Source organism: Chenopodium album, chromosome 19, assembly GCF_948465745.1.
Source record: "Chenopodium album chromosome 19, dcCheAlbu1.1, whole genome shotgun sequence".
NCBI classification, from domain to species: Eukaryota; Viridiplantae; Streptophyta; class Magnoliopsida; order Caryophyllales; family Amaranthaceae; genus Chenopodium; species Chenopodium album.
The window spans coordinates 8,168,837-8,189,006 of NC_137852.1; the positions used below are offsets into that span (position 1 = coordinate 8,168,837).

The following is a 20,170-nucleotide window of genomic DNA, read 5'->3' on the forward strand; positions in this document are numbered from 1 at the left end:
AATAATTATTACGATGTAAACTAATATTATTATAAAATAATATTATTATAAACTAGATGAACATGACATACATATATTTTGTTTATACTCAAATAGCGATAGAGTACAAAATATATTGTTGGGGTTCAATTTACCAGGTCCTATAATATGGTATCAGAGTTAACGTGACATAAAGATCATGGGTTTAAATCTCATTCATCCCTTACTTTGAAGTAAAATATTTCGCACAGGATAAGCGAAGGGTCCATGATATATCCACATTTCAAGTCCAAAGGGTTCTCATGTGGGGGGGGGGGGGGGGGGTGATAGATTATAAATGCTTATTCCTGTGTCTCAACCATCAATTTAAGATTTTGGTTGAATTCGTTGATCGTCTTTAACAGTGTATGTTGAACCCATGAACAAACCCACATTTGAGTGAAAATATTGTCTCATATTGAACTTCCTTAAACTTCCTAGAACTTGTAGAATGGATATTCATGACGGGTGTGATCCAGACTCGTTTATCACATAGTTCCGATCCACGTGTTGTAACGTAACACATGAAATTATAAGTAACGACCCAGGGCATATTTCTAGTCACTAGTTTTATTTTGTCTAAGTTCGTACCCTCCACCATGACTGGTTGAGAATTCGTACCTTACTACGTTATCTACTCAAGCAAGATCGAGTGCGCATGCAAGAGCTTCAAATCTCTTCTATATATGTCCCCACTCAACGGGCAAAATATATAGGTATCGTGCATGATTGATCAATGCATTATAATCCACAATAAATACTTCCTAGTTTAATTTCTTTAAAATGGTTTTATTGAACTTATATATTACGAAATATTAGTATATTATTGGACTTACCTAATAACCTTGCTTTATAAGTTTAAGGCAGAAATATAACATGAGAGGCACAGAAGGTGCTGTTGATAACAAGTTTTCTAATGGCGATGATGAAGATCAACTATTTGATGATGATGGCAAGCCCAAAAGAACTGGTAACACCTTTTTCTTTCTTTTATCTTCTTTTTCTTGTATTATTTGATAGGTATTTATGCCATTTAATTCTCCTTAAATCATTATGTATGTACGATTTTAATATAAGCTCAACCATATTCTTTATGAATCGGAATAAGGCTTTGTTGTTGTAATTGTAAGCTCAATTCAAGCTTTAGACAATAGGTTGGGATAGTGCCTATAAAACTTGAAATCACAAAAAAGGATGGAATATACTTGTAGTAATTATTATTGTCGTATGAAATGTCATTAACAAGTAATATTACAAAGGTATCTTATACTGCCAAATAGCTAGTAGTTCGTGGACATTCTTAACGATGATACTTGTATGTACTTCGTACTCCCTATAATTTTTTTTTTATTATTTTTTTAATTTTTTTTTATCCATCTAAAATAAAAAAAAAAAATGAATCTTGATTATAAAAACATTTAAAGTAATAGAGATTTTAATTTTACAGTAAAATAGTCATATATTTCAAATAATACAAAAAAGAAAAAAGGGGACAAGAATAAGATAATAATAAATGTGTGTTTGAAGATAGGGAATGATGATTAAAAATAAGGAAAATTCAATAACTATTACGTGTGATCTATTAAATAAAAATATTACGTGTGAGTTTTGTCTTTAGTTATCATTTTGAATTTAACTTTTATAAACATCAATACTTAACTTTGTTCTAAAATAATTGATAAAATAACAAGGATTTTGCTACTGAGCACCTCTTGAGGTTAGGTAACAATTTAAAATAATTTCTAAAATAGTTTTATTTGAAATGCATGCCCAAATCGCTCATTGATCGGTGTAATAATGTTTATTCTTTTTTTTTTTTTTTTTTTTTTTTTTGAAGTAATTTTATCCATCACTCTGCCCATGGAGCTGGTTTTTTAGCTTTTATTTGCCAAGTAAAAAATGGCTACTGTAAATTTTATCAAAACCTTTTCCTCCCCATATTATCACATATTTTTATCAAACTTAATTGTCTCATGTTATATGTTTTGTTGTTATTATTTGATACCTAAGATTTACTTTCGTTGCCTCATGTTTTTTTTTTTTTTAAAATAATTTGTAAGAAATATTTACAGAAAGTTGTATTTACTCCGTATATTTTTAGGCCCTGTTCTCTTACATTGAAATTCAGTTCAGCTCAATTCAGTTCAGTTCAGTTCAGCTCAGCTCAGCTTAGCTCCTAATTTCCTTCTCTTATAAAATATTCAGTTCAGTTCAGCTCAATTCAGTTTAGTTCAGTTCAGTTCAGCTGAGTTCAGTCAATGAGAACATGCCCTAATTTTATTTTAGACATCTGTGAATTTATATAAGGTTATATCAAACAGTTATAATAAGTTTTTATAAGTTTCAAATAATACTAATATAGTAATATAAGTATATTTTTCAAATACTCCGTGATATAATATAATTATAGATTTATAGTAAATTAATAACAGTTCATATCTATTACAAAAAAATCAAAAACTCAAACTAAAGAGCCCGTTTTGTGCGATAAGTCACACCTTATGGTCACTTGTAAAGTAACCTCATAATTGACATATTTTTTGCAAAGTTACCTCGAGGATTAACTCAGAAACTCCCAACATTTTAATTTGATATACTCCATAACAAAGTCAGTAAACATGCTAAACCTATGAGCTAGTATATATAATATGCTGCCTTTCGAGTGTAGATTAAATCATCTTTGTTGGTTGATAATACTGCAGGAACTATATGGTCAGCAAGTGCACACATTATAACATCAATCATAGGCTCCGGAGTTCTTTCACTAGCATGGGGCACGGCACAACTTGGATGGGTAGGAGGACTCGTCACACTAATAACATTTTCATGTATCGCGTTTTATACTTCAAATCTCCTAGCAGATTGTTACAGATCCCCTGATCCTGTCACCGGAAAAAGAAATCACTCGTACATGGAGGAGGTCCGGTCCAATCTAGGTACCATCCATCTACACGGGTTGCACCACGTTACACGTACAACCTTGATTAACCAAATAATTCCTTTAACTGACCTTAATTTTTTTTTATCATTAGGCAGAATAAACAGCATTGCTTGTGGGATATTACAGTATGCCAATTTAAGTGGAATGGTAATTGGTTACACGATTACTGCATCAATAAGCATGGTGTAAGTCCAACTATTACGAGTTTAATTTGAAGATTTATAATTGAATCAAGCTAGCCAATTTACGTTCATTGTCGAAAATGTTGCAGGGCAGTGCACAAGTCTAACTGCTTCCACAGAAAAGGCCATTCTGCTTCTTGCAAGTTTAGCAATAATCCTTATATGATTGGTTTGGGAGTTTTCGAGATATTTTTGTCACAAATTCCCAACTTACATAACCTCACAATTTTGTCAGCTATTGCTGCTGTTATGTCTTTTGGGTATTCCTCAATAGGCATTGGACTTGCTCTTGCTACAATCATCTCAGGTACGAGTAATTTACCTTTTATAGCGCGATAAGTTGATAGCTAATTGAAATTTTATTGAGTGATGCATTAATTTGATTGTGCAGGCAAAGGAGGGAAGACAACCTTAACAGGAGTAGAGGTAGGAATCGATGTAACAGTTGCTGATAAAGTATGGAGGGCATGTAGAGCCTTAGGAGACATCGCGTTTACTTACAGTTTCTCTGCAGTCCTTGTTGAAATACAGGTGAATATATGTGCATTTGATCTGTGTTTCAATAAAAATTTATGACGATTTTTTCTGATTAGCCTTTGTAATTGACTTCAGGATACGCTAAAATCGGAACCACCAGAGAATCAGGCAATGAAGAAGGCGAATGGGATATCGTTGTTCACAGTCACAGCCTTTTACATGATGTGTGGTATCTTAGGCTATGCTGCATTTGGGAATGATGCACCTGGTAACATGTTAACTGGATTCGGGTTTTACGAGCCCTTTTGGTTAGTAGATGTGGCCAACATCTTCATCGTTGTCCATTTGGTGGGTGCATATCAGGTATAAAACAACTTATTCAATAACTAATCGCGATTATAACACTTGCACAAAATATGCATTTGATTGATAAATTATACACTCGGGTGCACTATATCATGTTTATTATAAAGATGGTTATACACTCGGGTGCACCATATCATGTTTATTATAACGATGGTGAGGAACTCATCTTGTGACTTTGAGGTCACAAGTTTGAGCCCGTTAACTACAAAATGCTTGGGAGTAGGGGGATTTTCTTATCCACTCTCTACTATCAAGTGTTGACCTGCGGAGCTGAGCTGGCTAAACCTATAAGAGGTGTCGGTTCAGTAAAGTCCTTCATCTTACCTTATTTTTAAAAAAAATATTATCTTTATTATACATTGTATTGAACTCAAATATTTGTATGATGGGCCAGGTATTTACTCAACCCGTGTACTTGTTTTACGAAACATGGGCCCGGGAGAAATGGCCCAACTCAACGTTTGTAAACAAAGAGTACCCCATCAAAATGGGCAACAAAACAGTGTTAAGCTTCAACTTACTTAGGCTAACTGGAAGAACCACATTTGTGGTGTTAGCAACCATAATGGCAATGGCAATGCCCTTCTTCAATGATTTCCTCGCGCTGCTCGGAGCAATCGGGTTTTGGCCACTGACCGTGTATTTCCCGGTGCAGATGCACATTGCTCAAAGAAAGATCAAACGAAGTTCATTGAAGTGGTGTATTCTCCAACTTATAAACTTCTCTTGCTTGCTTGTTTCCTTGGCTGCTGCCGCTGGGTCTATCCAAGGAGTTGGCGAAACTCTTCGTACGTCAAAGCCATTTCAATATAAAGTTTAAAAGTACAAACCTTTGATTTTATTATTTTTGTCTTTTATTAATTAATTGTAATATGTATGTATAGAGTGATTGTTGATTGATGATGCTCCTAAAATCACTTTAGTTAAACATGTCAATGGGTTTGTTTAATGAACATGTTTTTAATAAGTTGATTTCTTGTTATAAGGAATTTATGTAGTGGGTCACATATTGGTTTGTGCTCCTAATTTATAAATAAGATTAATTAAATAGTTGATAGGAAGCACTTTGTACGGAGTATATAACCTTATCAATATAGTATGATCCTACACTTTGATATGTAACTAGTTCAGTTAATTAAAAGTTTGACGGATTATATCATAAACCTGAAATCAAATCTCGTCTATATTTTTCTTTACATATAACCCAAATTTAATGGAATCTAGCTAAAATATCTATAGCTTAGCACATGGTCAAAAGATGAATCAAAGAAATATAACACTAAAGATATAAAAATGTGCCCTAATCCCACTCACAGTCACTAGACCAACCCACCTTGTTGTGGCTGCTAATAATAAAGTGAACCAAGTTTCAGAGTAGACTTAAAAAATACAATAAATAACTACTTTTTCCTATTACAAAGATCTCCAACTATTTTGTTCCTCAAAATTTTATCAAAAGCCAACTGTAAATCTGTAATTTTGCCAAATTATAAAGTGTAATTATTGCTAATGGTCCCTTTAATGCAATTTCAACGGACCAAATTATAGTGTTAATGTGTTATGAGTTTATGACTATTGTCAATCCCAAATTAAATTAGTTGTATGATTAACATATTCTTTACTAATTTAAGATGTAACATGTTAATAAAAATCGAACATTTAAATCCTAGATATATAAGATCACTTGTAATATTAAAATCAAACATTTTAATAATAGAAATATAGAATTGCTTGTACATAGTAATGGGCAACAAGTAATAAATGTAAAAATCTACTCCGTAATTGATATACTGAAAAAGTACTCTGTAACTTTTATACATTTAGTATTCTGTAATAGTATAATTTAATCTGTTTTATTTTCACGTTGAAGAAATAGATTGAGAATATCTAACATATAAAATCGATGAATTGTTCTACTTATCATCAATTAATTTAAAGATGAAACTATGCTAAGCTTGTATGCATGCATGTGGTCATTAGTCATATTCGATCTCTTTCAATGTGGGTGTATGCTCAGCCTAATGAAGTTTATCACTAACAGATGCGATTTACTTTTTGTCTTTTGATATATTCTAGCTATAATGTTCCAAACACCAACTTTATTTGAAATGTTAATTCATATATTAGATGAAAAGATATTGGGAACCTTAAAAAGTAGTAACAACCCTTTAATTACAGCCTATAAAGTCCACATCAAAGGATAAAACGGAATTTTAGGTGAAGAAAAGCTAATCAAATATCATAGAAAGAAATAAAGATGCTTCAAAGTTTGATTTCCTCACTTTGTAGAATTGTTGGTCGTACGTACACACCATTGAACAAATTATTAGTACTCCCTTTGTTTTTAAATACTTGCTCCACTTTCCATTTGCGGCCGTTTTTAAATACTTGCTTCATTTTCTTATTTGGAAAACTTCAACAATATTTAATCAATTTCTCTCACCTAGTGGTCCCAACATATGTCATCTCTCTTTCAATTCTTTCCACTACTTTTGCTTTATACAATTTTTTATTTTTCCACTAACCCCACTACCTCCATATTTTATTACTCTCTCTAATTTCTCTTAAAACTCCGCTCATGAAGAAATGGAGTAAGTATTTAAAAATGAAGAGAGTAACTTTTATTTGTTTATACTCGTAACTGTCGTAAGATAATTCATGACAATTAAGGGCCTGTTCACATTTACTTAATTTCAGTTCAGTTCAGTTCCAATCAGTTCAGTTCAGTTCAGTTCAGTTCAGCTCTTAATTTCCCTCTCACATAAAATATTTAGTTCTGTTCAGTTCAGTTCAGTTCCAATCAGTTCAGTTCCAATCAGTTCAGTTCAATTCAATTCAGCTCAGTTCAGTAAACATGAACAGGCCCTAAGTAGATGATGTAAATATTTAATGTTATTTTTTACAACAACAAATCTAAAATATTTTGTTTCCACGGAAAGTATATTTGTTTTCAACATTTCGTCCTATCCACCCGCACCAAATATATAGTGATTGGTCAATTTATAACAACTCACAAGTCAAAACTCTCAAGTTATGAAAATTAGAGTAGGTCTCGTAAAAGTAACCTCCTTTGACTGAAAGTGCGTAACATCACTTTATCAATGTGAAACGTTAAGATTTATACTTTCTCCATTTTCTAAAGATTGTCCCTCCCACATTTTCTAATCAGAATTCAACTGACTTTACAATGAATATTAATCAATAAAAGTATTAATAACTTTTTTTTTTGAATGAAGTATTAATAACTTTTAATTACAAAGGGTACGTAATTTATATAAATAATACTCCCTCCGTCCCTAAATTACATTCCTCCTTTCTATTTTTGGTATTCCAAAATTACATTCATCCTTTCTATTTTTGGTATTCCAAAATTACATTCATCCTTTCTATTTTTGGTAATTTTTTTTTAATAAATCAACTCTATTTTTCTGTTTTATATTTAATGCTTTCTCACTCATCCTTTCCTAATCTCACTCACAATCCTTGTGTCAAATTACAATGAATATGATTGGTTAAAAATTTTCAATTAGGAGCATATGATTGGTCTTTTTTTTTGCAAAGGATTGATGACATGTCATGAGTAATGACTATTCAATCTTTGTATTTCCCATTGCATTATCTAATTATTGTTATTTGTCTTATTCTTCCCTCCTTAATACCCGTGTAAATTTCCAAAGAGGAATGTAATTTAGGGACGGAGGGCGTATGATATTAACGAGTCAATTTTTCCTATATGTATATATTTCTCCTTAGTCCTTACTTCCTCCGTTTTTTTTTACTTGACCCGCTTTGACTTTTACACTATTTACCACCCCTCCTTTGACCATCTTTTGTGAATAATATGTAAGGAATTGAAAAACATATTCATGTTGGATCATTTTGAATTCGTCTCAATAAGTAGTACGGAGTATCATAATATATAACTTTCATATTTTTTAATTATAGACAATTAAAGTTATTAATCGTTGAATTTTTGCATTGGCAAGCGTGACAAAAGAAACAGGTCAAGTAAAAAAGAACAGAGGAAGTACTAGATAGCATGGTGGTATTGATGAATTTGTAAAATCGTAAAAATTCAATTTTGCAATTCAAAAAGAAGAAATATAAATAAGGTCTCGTGCACTTGACTTTATTTTTGCTGAACTAAAATTATTTAAACTGAACTGAAATTATTTTTGCTAAACATAAATTATTTTTACTGAACTGATTACTAAACTGAAATTATTTTTGCTGAACTGAAATTATTTTTTACTGATTTTCTATTATATTTATTCTTTAAGTTTACTGATTTTTTTACTTAATTGAAATTAATTTTACTCAATTGAAATTATTTTTGCTAAACTGAATTTCTTTGGACTGGACTGAAATTAATTAATTTTCCTAAATTGAAAGTATTTTTACTGAATATTACTTAATTAAGGTGAAGTGAATAGGGCCTAATTGTGGTAGCTTTAATTATTATTTTTTTTTCATTTAAAAGGTACTAACTTTTTCAAAAATATAGGGGATCCCATTAATGAGATCATAAATTAAAGATATTTGAACCAAATTAATGAGATACTTTCACACTACCCATGATACTTATAAACTAAATTAATTGGCCTGGTTTTATAATGTGACAACTATTTAGGTGTGAGTTGTGTGACATTAATAATTAAGTCGTCTGATTATATATAGTTATTAATCACCATATAAGACGATTTAGTATCACGAGTACTCTGTAATAAATTACTTAAGAGCAATGAAAAATACATACGTCACAGTGTTTAGGGACAAACGGTATAATAATTGAACATTGCATTGTGTTGTAAATAACTAAATATCAATCTTTGTAAAATACTTGCAAGATTAAAATAAGTAAAAAAGACACTTAATTTAGGAGTTGTTATATAAGTAGCACAAGAGCCTAGTCACAAGTGACACAAACAGTCTCTCCCACTTATAAAATAGGGAGACAGTGTAGTGTGTCTGTGTGTGAAAGAGCAAGAAGAGTATTTTTTTTCCTACCTAAATTATTTCTCAAATTATTGTAGGCAAATAATAAATTAGCCTTTTAACTTTGCAAATTCAGATTTTAGTATATTTTTTTGTGTTTTTCAAAATGAGAGGTAGAAAAGATGAGGAATTCCAGCAAGGTGGTATCAATTCATTGGCTACAAATTACAAGTTTGCAGATGAGGAATTTGATGATGATGGCAAGCCTAAAAGAACTGGTACAATCTTCCCTTTTCCTTGATTTTCTACTACCTTTTTTTGGTCCATTTTGTGCCTACTATTTATAAGAGTGGCGAAAACAAAATGTAGTCGGAATTTAATCCTTAGTTATATATACGTGATATATTTTGAGTTACTTCATACTCCGTATTTTTCTTGTTAAGATCATTATTGTTTATTTGTTATGACCATGTAAATTGGGTTGGATTGTGCTAAGTTTTACACTTTTGGCATGCCAAATTGTTATGATTCTTATGAAGCTTAAAAATTTTGTATGAGGTGTTAGCTAACTTAATTCATTGGTGCCATGAAAGAGGCTTTAGCCTTATTCATTTGTCCTGAATTGTGAGTGACACTTATATTTCTTCCTCTATTCCCTTTAGATGGCCCCATTTTATTATTATTTTTTTTTTTTTGTCAAACTTTATAAATGTTTATGGTAAATTCCAACTAATTTGTACATTTATTTATTCTTTACATTTTTCTTTGTGTATGATTTTGTTTGATTAGTTTTGATACATATGTGCAGTATAAATTTTTTTATCATCAAATTTTTACAAGTAAAATTTTACGTGTACTGAAATAAAAGTATACAGTTTATAATATGTTTTGAAGATTGTAAATAGTCAAATGTAACCGTTTAAAAGAATAGTGGGAATATATTAATTATTACATACTTACATCTATTGAACAAGTGGTGTTTTAAGTTTTTAACAACCAAGGTGTGAAGGAGATTATATACTAGTACTTCGTATTTAAGAAAGGACTACAATTTTTCTAAGCCGATATAACTATTACTCGAACTACTTAGGCTATATATATATATGTTCAAAAAAAAAAATAGTGATAATTTGAGAGAGTATTAGATTGGTAGCCGAGCGAAAGTGGCTGGTATGGACTGTATGGTTGTTAGGAGATGGAGGGGGGAGAGGAGAGGGGTGGGGGTAAATTAGTCTTATTTCTTTTAACAATAATTTATCTTATTACTTTTTTGAAATAAATGTCCCTCAAACTTTAATTAGGAGGATAAAAAGGAATCATATTTCCCAAATTTGGGAAGGATCTTTAATTAGTCTATAAGTCTTTAACACCTCATGCTCAACTAATTTAAGTACACCTTTTTTTTTTTTGGACTGAATAAAGAATATTATCATTAATAGATAGTCATACAACTAAGGGTCTGTTCACATTTACTGAATTGAGCTAAACTGAACTGAACTGATTGGAGCTGAACTGAACTGAACTGATTGGAACTGAACTAAACTGAACTGAACTGAACTGAACTGAGCTGAAATGAATATTTTATGTGAGAGGGAAATTAAGAGCTGAACTGAACTGAACTGATTGGAACTGAACTGAACTGATTAGAGCTGAACTGAACTGAACTGAACTGAAATTAAGTAAATGTGAACAGGTCCTAAGTACACTTTAAAGTAATTAAGTATTACTCCCTCCGTCCCTAAATTACATTCCTCTTTGGAAATTTACACTGGAATTAAGAAGGAAAGAATAAGACAAATAACAATAATTAGATAATGCAATGGGAAGTACAAAGATAGATTATTTATTACTCATGACATGTCATCAATCCTTTGCAAAAAAAAGGACCAATAACATGCTCCTAATTGAAAATTTTTAACCAATCATATTCATTGTAATTTGGCACAAGGATTATGAGTGAGATTAGGTAAACATGATTGAGAAAGCATTAAATATAAAACAGAAAAAGAGAGTTGATTTACTAAAAAAACTTACCAAAAATAAAAAGGAGGAATGTAATTTTGAAATACCAAAAATAGAAAGGAGGAATGAAATTTAGGGACGGAGGGAGTAGTATCACCCAATTTTCCCAAACATTAAATTGATTCTCCAAAGTAAACCAATAATTAAGGGTGCAATTTATTTATAGTTATCAATTTTACTTATTTTATTTCATCAAAACTTATGAGACCTTGTGTTTGGTTATAAAATAAATTTGAATAATATTTATTAACCCTTTATCATAACTTACTACGGAGTAATTTATTACGTGTACTTCCTTTGTTTTCCGAGCTCACATTTGTTGATGTACACGGACTTATAAAAAATTGTGCATCTGCAGGGACTGTATGGACAGCAAGTGCACACATTATAACAGCAATTATTGGTTCTGGAGTTCTTTCACTAGCATGGGGCACGGCACAACTTGGATGGATTGGAGGGATTTCTACCCTTGTAATATTTTCCATCATCACGGGTTATACTTCCAATCTTCTTGCTGATTGTTACAGATCTCCTGATCCTGTCACCGGTAAGAGAAATCATACTTACATGGACGAGGTCCGCGCCAATCTAGGTACTTCAAACTACTACATACATATTACATAGTTGATATAGTTTTTTGCTTATATGTAACGTATCATAATATAGTTAGCAACATTTTTGTACATGTACTTGTTTTGTAGTGATAAGTAACAATAATCGAGCTAGCATGCCTTACGATTTTTGGCCTGATGAAAGTTTCTTTTTTCGGGTTTATATAGGTAGATTGAACTGCATTGCATGTGGGACAGTGCAGTATGCCAATTTAACAGGAATGGTAATTGGTTACACAATTACTGCATCCATTAGCATGGTGTAAGTCCTATGTTTTTATCAATTCAATCTCCTGTTTTCAATTTTCGATGAAAAATTTATATATCAGTGGTGATGACTAATGTATGTTTGGTTTGATTGAAATTATTTCAGGGCGGTCCATAAGTCGAATTGCTTTCATGAAAAAGGACATGGTGTTTCGTGCATGTTTAGCAGCAACCCTTACATGATTGGTTTGGGGTTGTTTGAAGTATTCTTGTCTCAAATTCCGAACTTTCATCAACTAACATGGTTGTCAGGTGTTGCTGCGGTTATGTCTTTCGGATATTCCTTAATTGGTATTGGACTTGCAATTGCCAAGATTGCCTCAGGTTAATTAAACTCTTCCAAATGGTGCTTAATTTTGCTTTCGGATTTTGTCAGTAAATTGTATATAGCTTAGCTTGATACATATGCAGGGGATGGAGGCAGGACAACATTAACAGGAATTGAAGTGGGAGTTGATGTAACATCTGCTGATAAGACATGGAGGATGTTCCGAGCACTTGGTGATATCGCGTTTGCTTACAGCTTTTCTCAAGTCCTTGTCGAAATACAGGTAAATAAAAAATTTTCAACTTTGTGCTTCATTATGACAAAATTTTAGGAATGTTCAAGTAATTAAGTTCTAAGACGTTTGCCTAATGATATTGTACATTAATATACCTTAGGATACACTGAAATCAGATCCACCCGAGAATCAAGTGATGAAAAAAGCAAGTATGATCTCGGTATTCACTACAACATCATTCTACATGATGTGTGGCTGCTTAGGCTATGCTGCATTTGGGAATAGTGCACCAGGAAATATGTTAACTGGGTTCGGGTTCTATGAGCCTTTTTGGTTGGTGGACATAGCCAACATCTTCATTGTCATTCACTTAGTGGGAGCATATCAGGTATCACTTAGTCATTTTTTTGTGTTACAAACTTGTCCTAAAAGAGTGCAAAGAATTAATCTAGCTATTTTAGACATTATAAACATGATTTTTATAGTATATTTATTGAACATTGATGATTTTTATTTTTTCTATGATGGGCCAGGTATTTGCTCAGCCTGTGTTCCATAAGCTCGAGTCATGGGCCAGCGCGAATTGGCCCAACTCGACATTTGTAAACAAAGAACATCCTATCAAAATAGGCAGCAAAGTTGTGTTCACTTACAACATGCTCAGGCTAATTTGGAGAACAACATTTGTGATTCTAGTCACAACATTGGCAATGGCAATGCCCTTCTTCAATGACATTCTTGCATTTCTTGGATCACTCGGGTTTTGGCCTTTGACCGTATATTTCCCAGTTAGAATGTACATTGCCAAAAACAAGATCAAAAGGCGGTCCATGAAGTGGTGTATGCTACAACTTCTTAACCTGCTCTGCTTCCTTGTGTCGTTGGCTGCGGCTGTTGGCTCAATCCAGGGAGTTAGCCAATCTCTTGGTTCCTCCAAGCCTTTCCAGTTTAAAGTATGATTTTATTTAGGATGGCCTTTTAGAAACAATGTTTGGCAAGTGTACATGATATGTTGTCCGAAAATTAAGATGTTTGATGTTTGAAGCTAGGGAAGAACACCTTTTCTTTTGAGAAATGCAACAATTTTTATAAGAGTATCGCTAATTGCATTGGCAATTGCCTTCAACTAAGTACACTTATCTAAAATGTATGAAGAAATACAGATAATTCTCTTAGCCAAGGAGAACTATAAAGTGTCTTTTAAATGACAAAGGATCAACCTCGCAAATATGTGAAAAATAATCATCTCTCAATTAAAAATATCTTTCGAGGATCCAACAAATATATAACAATGCATGGGCTAACACAATTATATAATATGACCAGCTCGTTTTGTGTGTGGCTAACCATAATGTGTGACCACTTGTAAAAAAAAAAAAAGTAACCCCTATAATTTATATTGACCAAGTAACCCCTGTAATACTGACCGAGTAATCCTATAATACTGACGGAGTAACCCACCCCTTTAACATTGACCAAGTAACCCCCTATTACACTAACAAAGTAACCCTTATATGGCTGGCCACACGCGACGGTGTGACCAGCCATATATAAGAATTTGTGCAATTCTTAACAGCAAGAAATTCAATTGCAAACACATTATCTTATGCAACGTACTGTTTCGATTGCTCACATCCTCCTTTTCCTTTTCTTAAAAAACCCTTCCTCAAAAAAATTGGTAGTGCTTTGAAAATGATTTCCCCTTTGCCCGAATTGTATCCCACTATTTCATGCAATCATCGCTTCTTACCCTTAACTATGTAGAGTGATTTTCATAGTATGGACGAGTCATAATATATACAGTTAAATTTTAGTTAAATAATTGAGATCATAAAGCTCAATGCGCTTACAAATTATAGGAAGGTTTTATACTAAAATTAAATCAATTGGTGGTAGTAGAATATCTTCTTCTAGCTTAATGTTATATATACTTTTTTCTTCTGATCTTCTTGTTTATGAGGGGTAATTTACATATTAATAACAATGGGATTTTAACAATAGCCCATGATTTAGACCTAAAGTAACAAAATAACATTTTGCACAAGAATAAAATCTTATCGGATTTAGAAATCCTTATTCGGCACCCATAAACATGATTAATTAACACTATGAACTAGTTGACCAAATTGATATAAAATGGAGTAATAATATTCTTTTACTTTTAAGTTAAAAGCCATTCATAAGATGCTTTTAAGTTGTAATTAAATATTTTGCTACAATAATTACTAGGGAGGACCATTCTACAAGGAGAATTTTGTCAATAAATCTGATTATTTAAACAAAACAATTGATGAATAATTTCAACTTGGAGAATCATGAATATCATTAATAGTGTACATGATTTGCTTTATAATAGAATGTCCAAATAATTGAGTTGGTCGTTCATGCATTTCATAGTAGTAAAAGCGAATTTGTAAAAGCAATGGCTTATATATCAGTAGCGGTATACGGATGCTTCAAAGGATGAAACCGTATCTTTATAGATTTTTTGGTCACTAAATGAGTACTTCATATAAGTCTAATAGAAAATATAAGTTTATCATAGTGATAAATAAATTATATTATATACTCCGTACAAAATAACAATTTTGATATAAATCAACTAATTTTCAATTAAAAGCGGACCTCATCTCATAGTTGAAGTTGACTGGTACGCGATTAAAGTTATTTATCATTTGATATTTACATGATTCTTTCCAAATAAGTGAAGATAATTAATTTTGAAATTTTAATTACCTCTCATATAATGTATATGTATATGTAGGTGCATAACATTATTGAAAAAAAAGAAGCTAAAAGGTTAATGCTCAACGTATATGGTTGACTATATATATATATATATATATATATATATATATATATATATATATATATATATATATATATATATATTACTAGATTTATTGCTATTATTTTTATTAAATCTCTAAAAGAGTTATTGCAAAATAAAAATATCATAAATAAATAAATTTGAGGACACACCTAGTTGTGAGTTTGTGACATGTATCGTTGCTAATTTGTCTTTTCCATAGTAATACACAAAGTATGATGTGTATATAATGTCATGTACGGAGTAAAAGTTAAATTTTACAACTCCATATTACTAGTACGGTAACAATATACTTTGTATTTTATATGAAAAGGTTGAAAGTAAATATAACAATTTATAATTATTGGAGGCTTATAAATAGTACTGGTATGTTTCTGGCAAAAGAATAGTGGACAAAAAACACTCCTCCTTTTGAGTCAATTACAAATCTAGCTAGTTTTCTTAATTGGTTGTCTTTCACCATTTCACTCTTTCATTTTATTGGCTTCTTACCAACTTACTACAACACAATATTTTAAAACTGCTTCCCCAAATTTTATTTTTCTAATGGGAGACCCAAGAGATGAAGAATTCCAGCACAAGGAAGGTGTCGTACCGCCTTCTGTTTACAAAATTCCATACGATAGTGAAGAGTTTGATGACGACGGCAAGCCTAGACGAACGGGTACTTTGTCTTTCTCTCTCTCTCTCTCTTTTTATTTTTTATTTTTTTTTATTTTTTATTTTATTTTATTTTTTTATCGTCGAATTGACATGACTTGAATTGAATTGAATTGAATTATCAATGATTACAATGAATTATAAGTAACTTAAATTGGGTTGTCCCGAATTTACAATACTCAAAACTTAAATGGTATGAAAACATCAAATCTTCACTTCATGCTTTTACTCCAAATTTATGAATGTTTTGCTTAGTTTGTAATTGGAGCTAGACCGAGTCACTTGGTCTCAATGTCCTTAACACTTAATTTATATTTCATGGTTGAGAGTTGAAACACTGTCAAAAGAGGAGGCATAGGCAAAATATTAGCTAACTAACTTCTTGTTTAAATCTTAATTGGATATAACTTGTGTCGGACCATGGTCTTAGGGATATTAGTTACATTTCAATTTTTTAGACTTTATTTTCTCCATTATTACATAGTTGCACTATTTGTGACATTTGTCTCTCTCTTTTTTTTTCCTTTATTTATAAATTTAATGTGTTACTTTAATAATAATAAGTGCCTTTAATTGTACAATGCCAACAATGGTGATAAGTTATACGGTTATACCCTTGACAAGACAATACCAACATCATACACCATTACACCTGGATGCACATAGAGTTAAATGCATTCAAGGATGAGAGTGAGGGATAACTCAAGTGGTTAGAGCTTTCCTCCCGATTTCAGGAGATTCTGGGATTGATTCTCACCCCCGCCCTTGTGCCTCTCTAAACACCAAAAAAAATGCATTCAAGGATGGTTTTTTTTTTTTTTCTCATTTTATTCATTAAAACATGTTCTCATGAGGTCATAAAAATATATACTCCAGAGTTGTTTCTCAATAAACACATGTTGTCCATGCTTTTAATGTGAGCATGTATTTTAGGAATATATTGACAAATTTGGTTTATTTTCTACCAATGTAAAGTCAACGTTTTCAAGGTTTGAAGTTTAAAGAATTAAGGGACAAAGTGAATACTGTATCATTTACGTAGTACTCCAACGAAATTTTATTAGTCAGCATTATCAAAGTTTATCATTCAACAGAGAAATTGTGTTCAGTACTTCTGATCTTTTGTTGTTTTTTTTTTTTTTTTTTTTTTTTTTTTGGGTACTAGTGAAGTAGTGAATAATCTGATTATGATATTATAATGCAATCGTTGCAAATAATATGAAACGGAAGTAGTATACATATATAAGCATAAACTTTAGCCTAAAAAGTTTTACCGGTCATAAAAAACTCTTTTACACAGCCAAAAGCCAAGCACTTTACAAATATTGCTAGCATCTGCACCTCAGCTTAGTCTAAGCTAGAACACTAAATTATTAAATTCTTCAATGTTGATATACATAATTTATCAATCATATAGTATAATTTTACAGGAACTGTATGGACTGCAAGTGCACATATTATAACAGCAATTATAGGTTCTGGTGTTCTTTCCCTAGCATGGGCAACGGCGCAACTTGGATGGTTAGGAGGAATTGCTACTCTTTTAATCTTTTCTGGCATTATGCTTTACACCTCCAACCTTCTCGCGGATTCTTACAGAACCCCTGATCCTATCACCGGAAAGAGAAACTACACTTACATGGACGAGGTCCAAGCCAATCTAGGTACACATCGTGTACCAGTCTGATAAATTAAATATCTTTAATTGCATATTAGTTAAAAAAAAAAACAAAAAGATAATATATTGAGACGTTTTTAACAAGATCCAATTTAACTATACAGGTAGATTCAGTTGCATTGCTTGTGGAGTACTACAGTACGCTAACCTAACGGGGTTCGTAGTAGGCTACACAATTACTGCACCCAAAAGCATGGTGTAAGACCTTCTATCATAAGCTTAATTTTATGCAACTGTACAATAGGCAAATGAGGAGAAATTAATATAATTTAATAAAGTAATTTGATTGAAATTATTTCAGGGCAGTCCAAAAATCAAATTGTTTCCACAAAAAAGGACATGCTGCTTCCTGCAGGTTTAGCAATAACCCTTACATGATAGGTTTCGGAATCTGCGAGATCTTTTTGTCGCAAATTCCCAACTTTCATGAGCTAACATGGCTGTCAACTATAGCTGCAATCATGTCTTTCGCGTATTCCTCAATTGGTGTAGGACTTGCACTCGAGAGGATTATCTCAGGTAATTATAGTTAGTCTGTTTTTAAGTCTTAACTCTGTTTAATTCCCCTGCTTTTCTGATAGTAATTTAGCTTTGTTGTGTAGGGAAAGGTGGGAAGACTGGTTTGACAGGAGTAGAGATAGGTGTGGGTATATCGGCTGCTGAGAAAACATGGAGGATGTTAAGAGCGATTGGTGACATCGCGTTTGCTTATGGTTTTTCTCAAATTCTTGTTGATATACAGGTAACTTTGTGCTATCCTAGCTTGATCATGTAACCAATTTTATGGACTGAAGAACGCGTTATTAGAGTTGGAATAATACTAGTACTACCGAGGTTTAGTTGTGCCATGAGATCAATTTTCCTAGCAAAAAATACTCACAAATTTGTTATCATTACCATAATTTATTATTGTTTACCTTGTGAATTTCAATGTCTTAAGATTACATTGTCAATGAAACTATTGCTTAATCACAGAATTGTTTTACGGTCTCAGGACACGTTAAAGTCCCGTCCAGCAGAAAATAAGGTGATGAAAAAGGCAAACGCAATATCAATGTTAACGACCACAGTATTCTACATGATGTGTGGTTGCTTAGGCTATGCAGCATTTGGAAATGATGCACCAGGCAACATGTTGATCGGCTTTGGCTTTTATGAGCCTTTCTGGTTGATAGACTTGGCCAACATCTTCATTGTCATTCACATTGTTGGAGCATATCAGGTCTAATAATTTTACCTCGACTTCAAACACATTCCAATTTTATCTCAGTCACATTCGATATAAATCGCGACCATTATATTGTTATTCTTTGTAAAACGTGTTATATGATCCTAAGAGTTTTTGCTATGATGGGCCAGGTACTTGCTCAACCCGTTTACAAGATGATTGAATCATTCGCCATAAAAAAATGGCCCAACTCATTTTTTGTGAAGGCAGAGTATCCCATAAGAATAGGCAACAAAACCATATTAAGCTTGAATTCTCTAAGGCTAGTTGGAAGAACAATATTTGTGATTTTTGTAACCATAGTGTCCATGGCAATGCCCTTCTTCAACGACGTCATTGCATTCTTAGGAGCACTCGGGTTTTGGCCATTAGCCGTGTATTTCCCAATCCAAATGCACATTGCTCAACACAAGATCAAACGATGGTCATTCAAGTGGTGTATGCTACAACTTCTCAACTTTCTTTGTTTGGTTGTTTCGTTAGCTGCTGCAGCTGCTTCGATACAAGGGATTAGTGAATCTCTTCGTACAGCCAAGCTCTTCCAGTTCAAAGAATAGTGAAATTAATTACATTTTTGTAAGGAAATGGCAAAGTTCATGTTTGTATGGTCGGTCTAGCTAAGTAGCTAGTGTAATTTGTACCAAAATCCGTTATGTTGTACGCTTAGAAGCAAGCTAAGAACATTATATACAGAAATGATTAGTTTGGAGTGTTTGTGATAATATTATTCAAGATCCAATGTTGTTATAAGTCTAAACTTGTATGTATTCTTGTAGTTTATAACATAATCCTTAAAGTGCTTGTATAAAAGTTGGAAATTAAGTTCATTTTATCTCTTCGGAGGAATCTTAGCTTCACCATAATATATGACTGGTACAATTTTTTTCGTTAATGTGCTTCTAAGATACAAGCACATACATGGATAAATTAAACACACTCCGTATTAGTTATATTTGTACAGATATAGTTGGTTGTACATAGAGAATTGTCCCATTGGAATGTCTAAACTCTCATAAATTTCGATATTTCTTATATACCCAGCAAGCATAAAAACAATTCAAAAGTGAATTTAATTATTTATTTATCTTTAATTTTATACAAAATCACCTATAGAGTAACATATGGTCGTGACTTTATAGTATAATTCATAAAAATCGTACTCGTTCCTCATAATGACATTTTTTTTTTTGAAAACTCGTAATGGCATGTTTTGTTCATCATATTTCACTATTTTAGGTGTAATAAGTTTATATAAGTAATAAGTTATAATAAGGAGGTTATCCAAATACAAAGTACAACTAAACTAAATAATTCATCATATAATTTGTTCAGATAAAATAAGATAATTTCGAATAAGTGAAAAATAGGTGAATTAAACATGCACTAATATGTAATTAATTCCATATCCTCTAACGTTAGGGTCTACTATTCCTTCAGCTTAATATTAATATT

At 32.0% G+C, this 20,170-nt stretch overlaps 3 protein-coding genes across 3 annotated transcripts; all 3 read left to right on the forward strand.

Moving 5' to 3' along the window:
* The first annotated feature begins 583 nt into the window (after positions 1 to 583).
* LOC145595828 (amino acid permease 8-like) lies at positions 584 to 4,914 on the forward strand. The gene is made up of 8 exons (XM_081652258.1): positions 584 to 734; positions 876 to 988; positions 2,721 to 2,954; positions 3,051 to 3,144; positions 3,231 to 3,448; positions 3,533 to 3,672; positions 3,754 to 3,981; positions 4,379 to 4,914. The coding sequence occupies exons 2-8, from the start codon at positions 895 to 897 to the stop codon at positions 4,802 to 4,804; spliced, it is 1,434 nt and encodes a 477-aa protein (XP_081508384.1). The 5' UTR covers positions 584 to 734; positions 876 to 894; the 3' UTR covers positions 4,805 to 4,914.
* A 3,810-nt stretch (positions 4,915 to 8,724) lies between these two features.
* On the forward strand, positions 8,725 to 13,448 carry LOC145594533 (amino acid permease 8-like). The gene is made up of 7 exons (XM_081650847.1): positions 8,725 to 9,197; positions 11,300 to 11,533; positions 11,721 to 11,814; positions 11,926 to 12,143; positions 12,231 to 12,370; positions 12,483 to 12,710; positions 12,856 to 13,448. The coding sequence occupies exons 1-7, from the start codon at positions 9,086 to 9,088 to the stop codon at positions 13,279 to 13,281; spliced, it is 1,452 nt and encodes a 483-aa protein (XP_081506973.1). The 5' UTR covers positions 8,725 to 9,085; the 3' UTR covers positions 13,282 to 13,448.
* A 2,104-nt stretch (positions 13,449 to 15,552) lies between these two features.
* Positions 15,553 to 19,468, forward strand: LOC145594540 (amino acid permease 8-like). Its single transcript, XM_081650857.1, has 7 exons — positions 15,553 to 15,816; positions 17,243 to 17,476; positions 17,595 to 17,688; positions 17,792 to 18,009; positions 18,093 to 18,232; positions 18,485 to 18,712; positions 18,850 to 19,468. The coding sequence occupies exons 1-7, from the start codon at positions 15,699 to 15,701 to the stop codon at positions 19,273 to 19,275; spliced, it is 1,458 nt and encodes a 485-aa protein (XP_081506983.1). The 5' UTR covers positions 15,553 to 15,698; the 3' UTR covers positions 19,276 to 19,468.
* The last annotated feature ends 702 nt before the right edge of the window (positions 19,469 to 20,170 follow it).

Excerpts from the sequence above, each read along its gene's own strand:
- LOC145595828 (XM_081652258.1), top strand. The coding sequence starts at position 895 with ATGAGAGGCACAGAAGGTGCTGTTGATAACAAGTTTTCTAATGGCGAT. Across the intron at positions 3,145-3,230 it reads ACTGCATCAATAAGCATGGT|GGCAGTGCACAAGTCTAACT; the intron begins GTAAGTCCAACT and ends AAAATGTTGCAG. Across the intron at positions 3,449-3,532 it reads TCTTGCTACAATCATCTCAG|GCAAAGGAGGGAAGACAACC; the intron begins GTACGAGTAATT and ends TTGATTGTGCAG.
- LOC145594533 (XM_081650847.1), top strand. The coding sequence starts at position 9,086 with ATGAGAGGTAGAAAAGATGAGGAATTCCAGCAAGGTGGTATCAATTCA. Across the intron at positions 11,815-11,925 it reads ACTGCATCCATTAGCATGGT|GGCGGTCCATAAGTCGAATT; the intron begins GTAAGTCCTATG and ends AAATTATTTCAG. Across the intron at positions 12,371-12,482 it reads AAGTCCTTGTCGAAATACAG|GATACACTGAAATCAGATCC; the intron begins GTAAATAAAAAA and ends AATATACCTTAG.
- LOC145594540 (XM_081650857.1), top strand. The coding sequence starts at position 15,699 with ATGGGAGACCCAAGAGATGAAGAATTCCAGCACAAGGAAGGTGTCGTA. Across the intron at positions 18,010-18,092 it reads ACTCGAGAGGATTATCTCAG|GGAAAGGTGGGAAGACTGGT; the intron begins GTAATTATAGTT and ends TTTGTTGTGTAG. Across the intron at positions 18,713-18,849 it reads ACATTGTTGGAGCATATCAG|GTACTTGCTCAACCCGTTTA; the intron begins GTCTAATAATTT and ends ATGATGGGCCAG.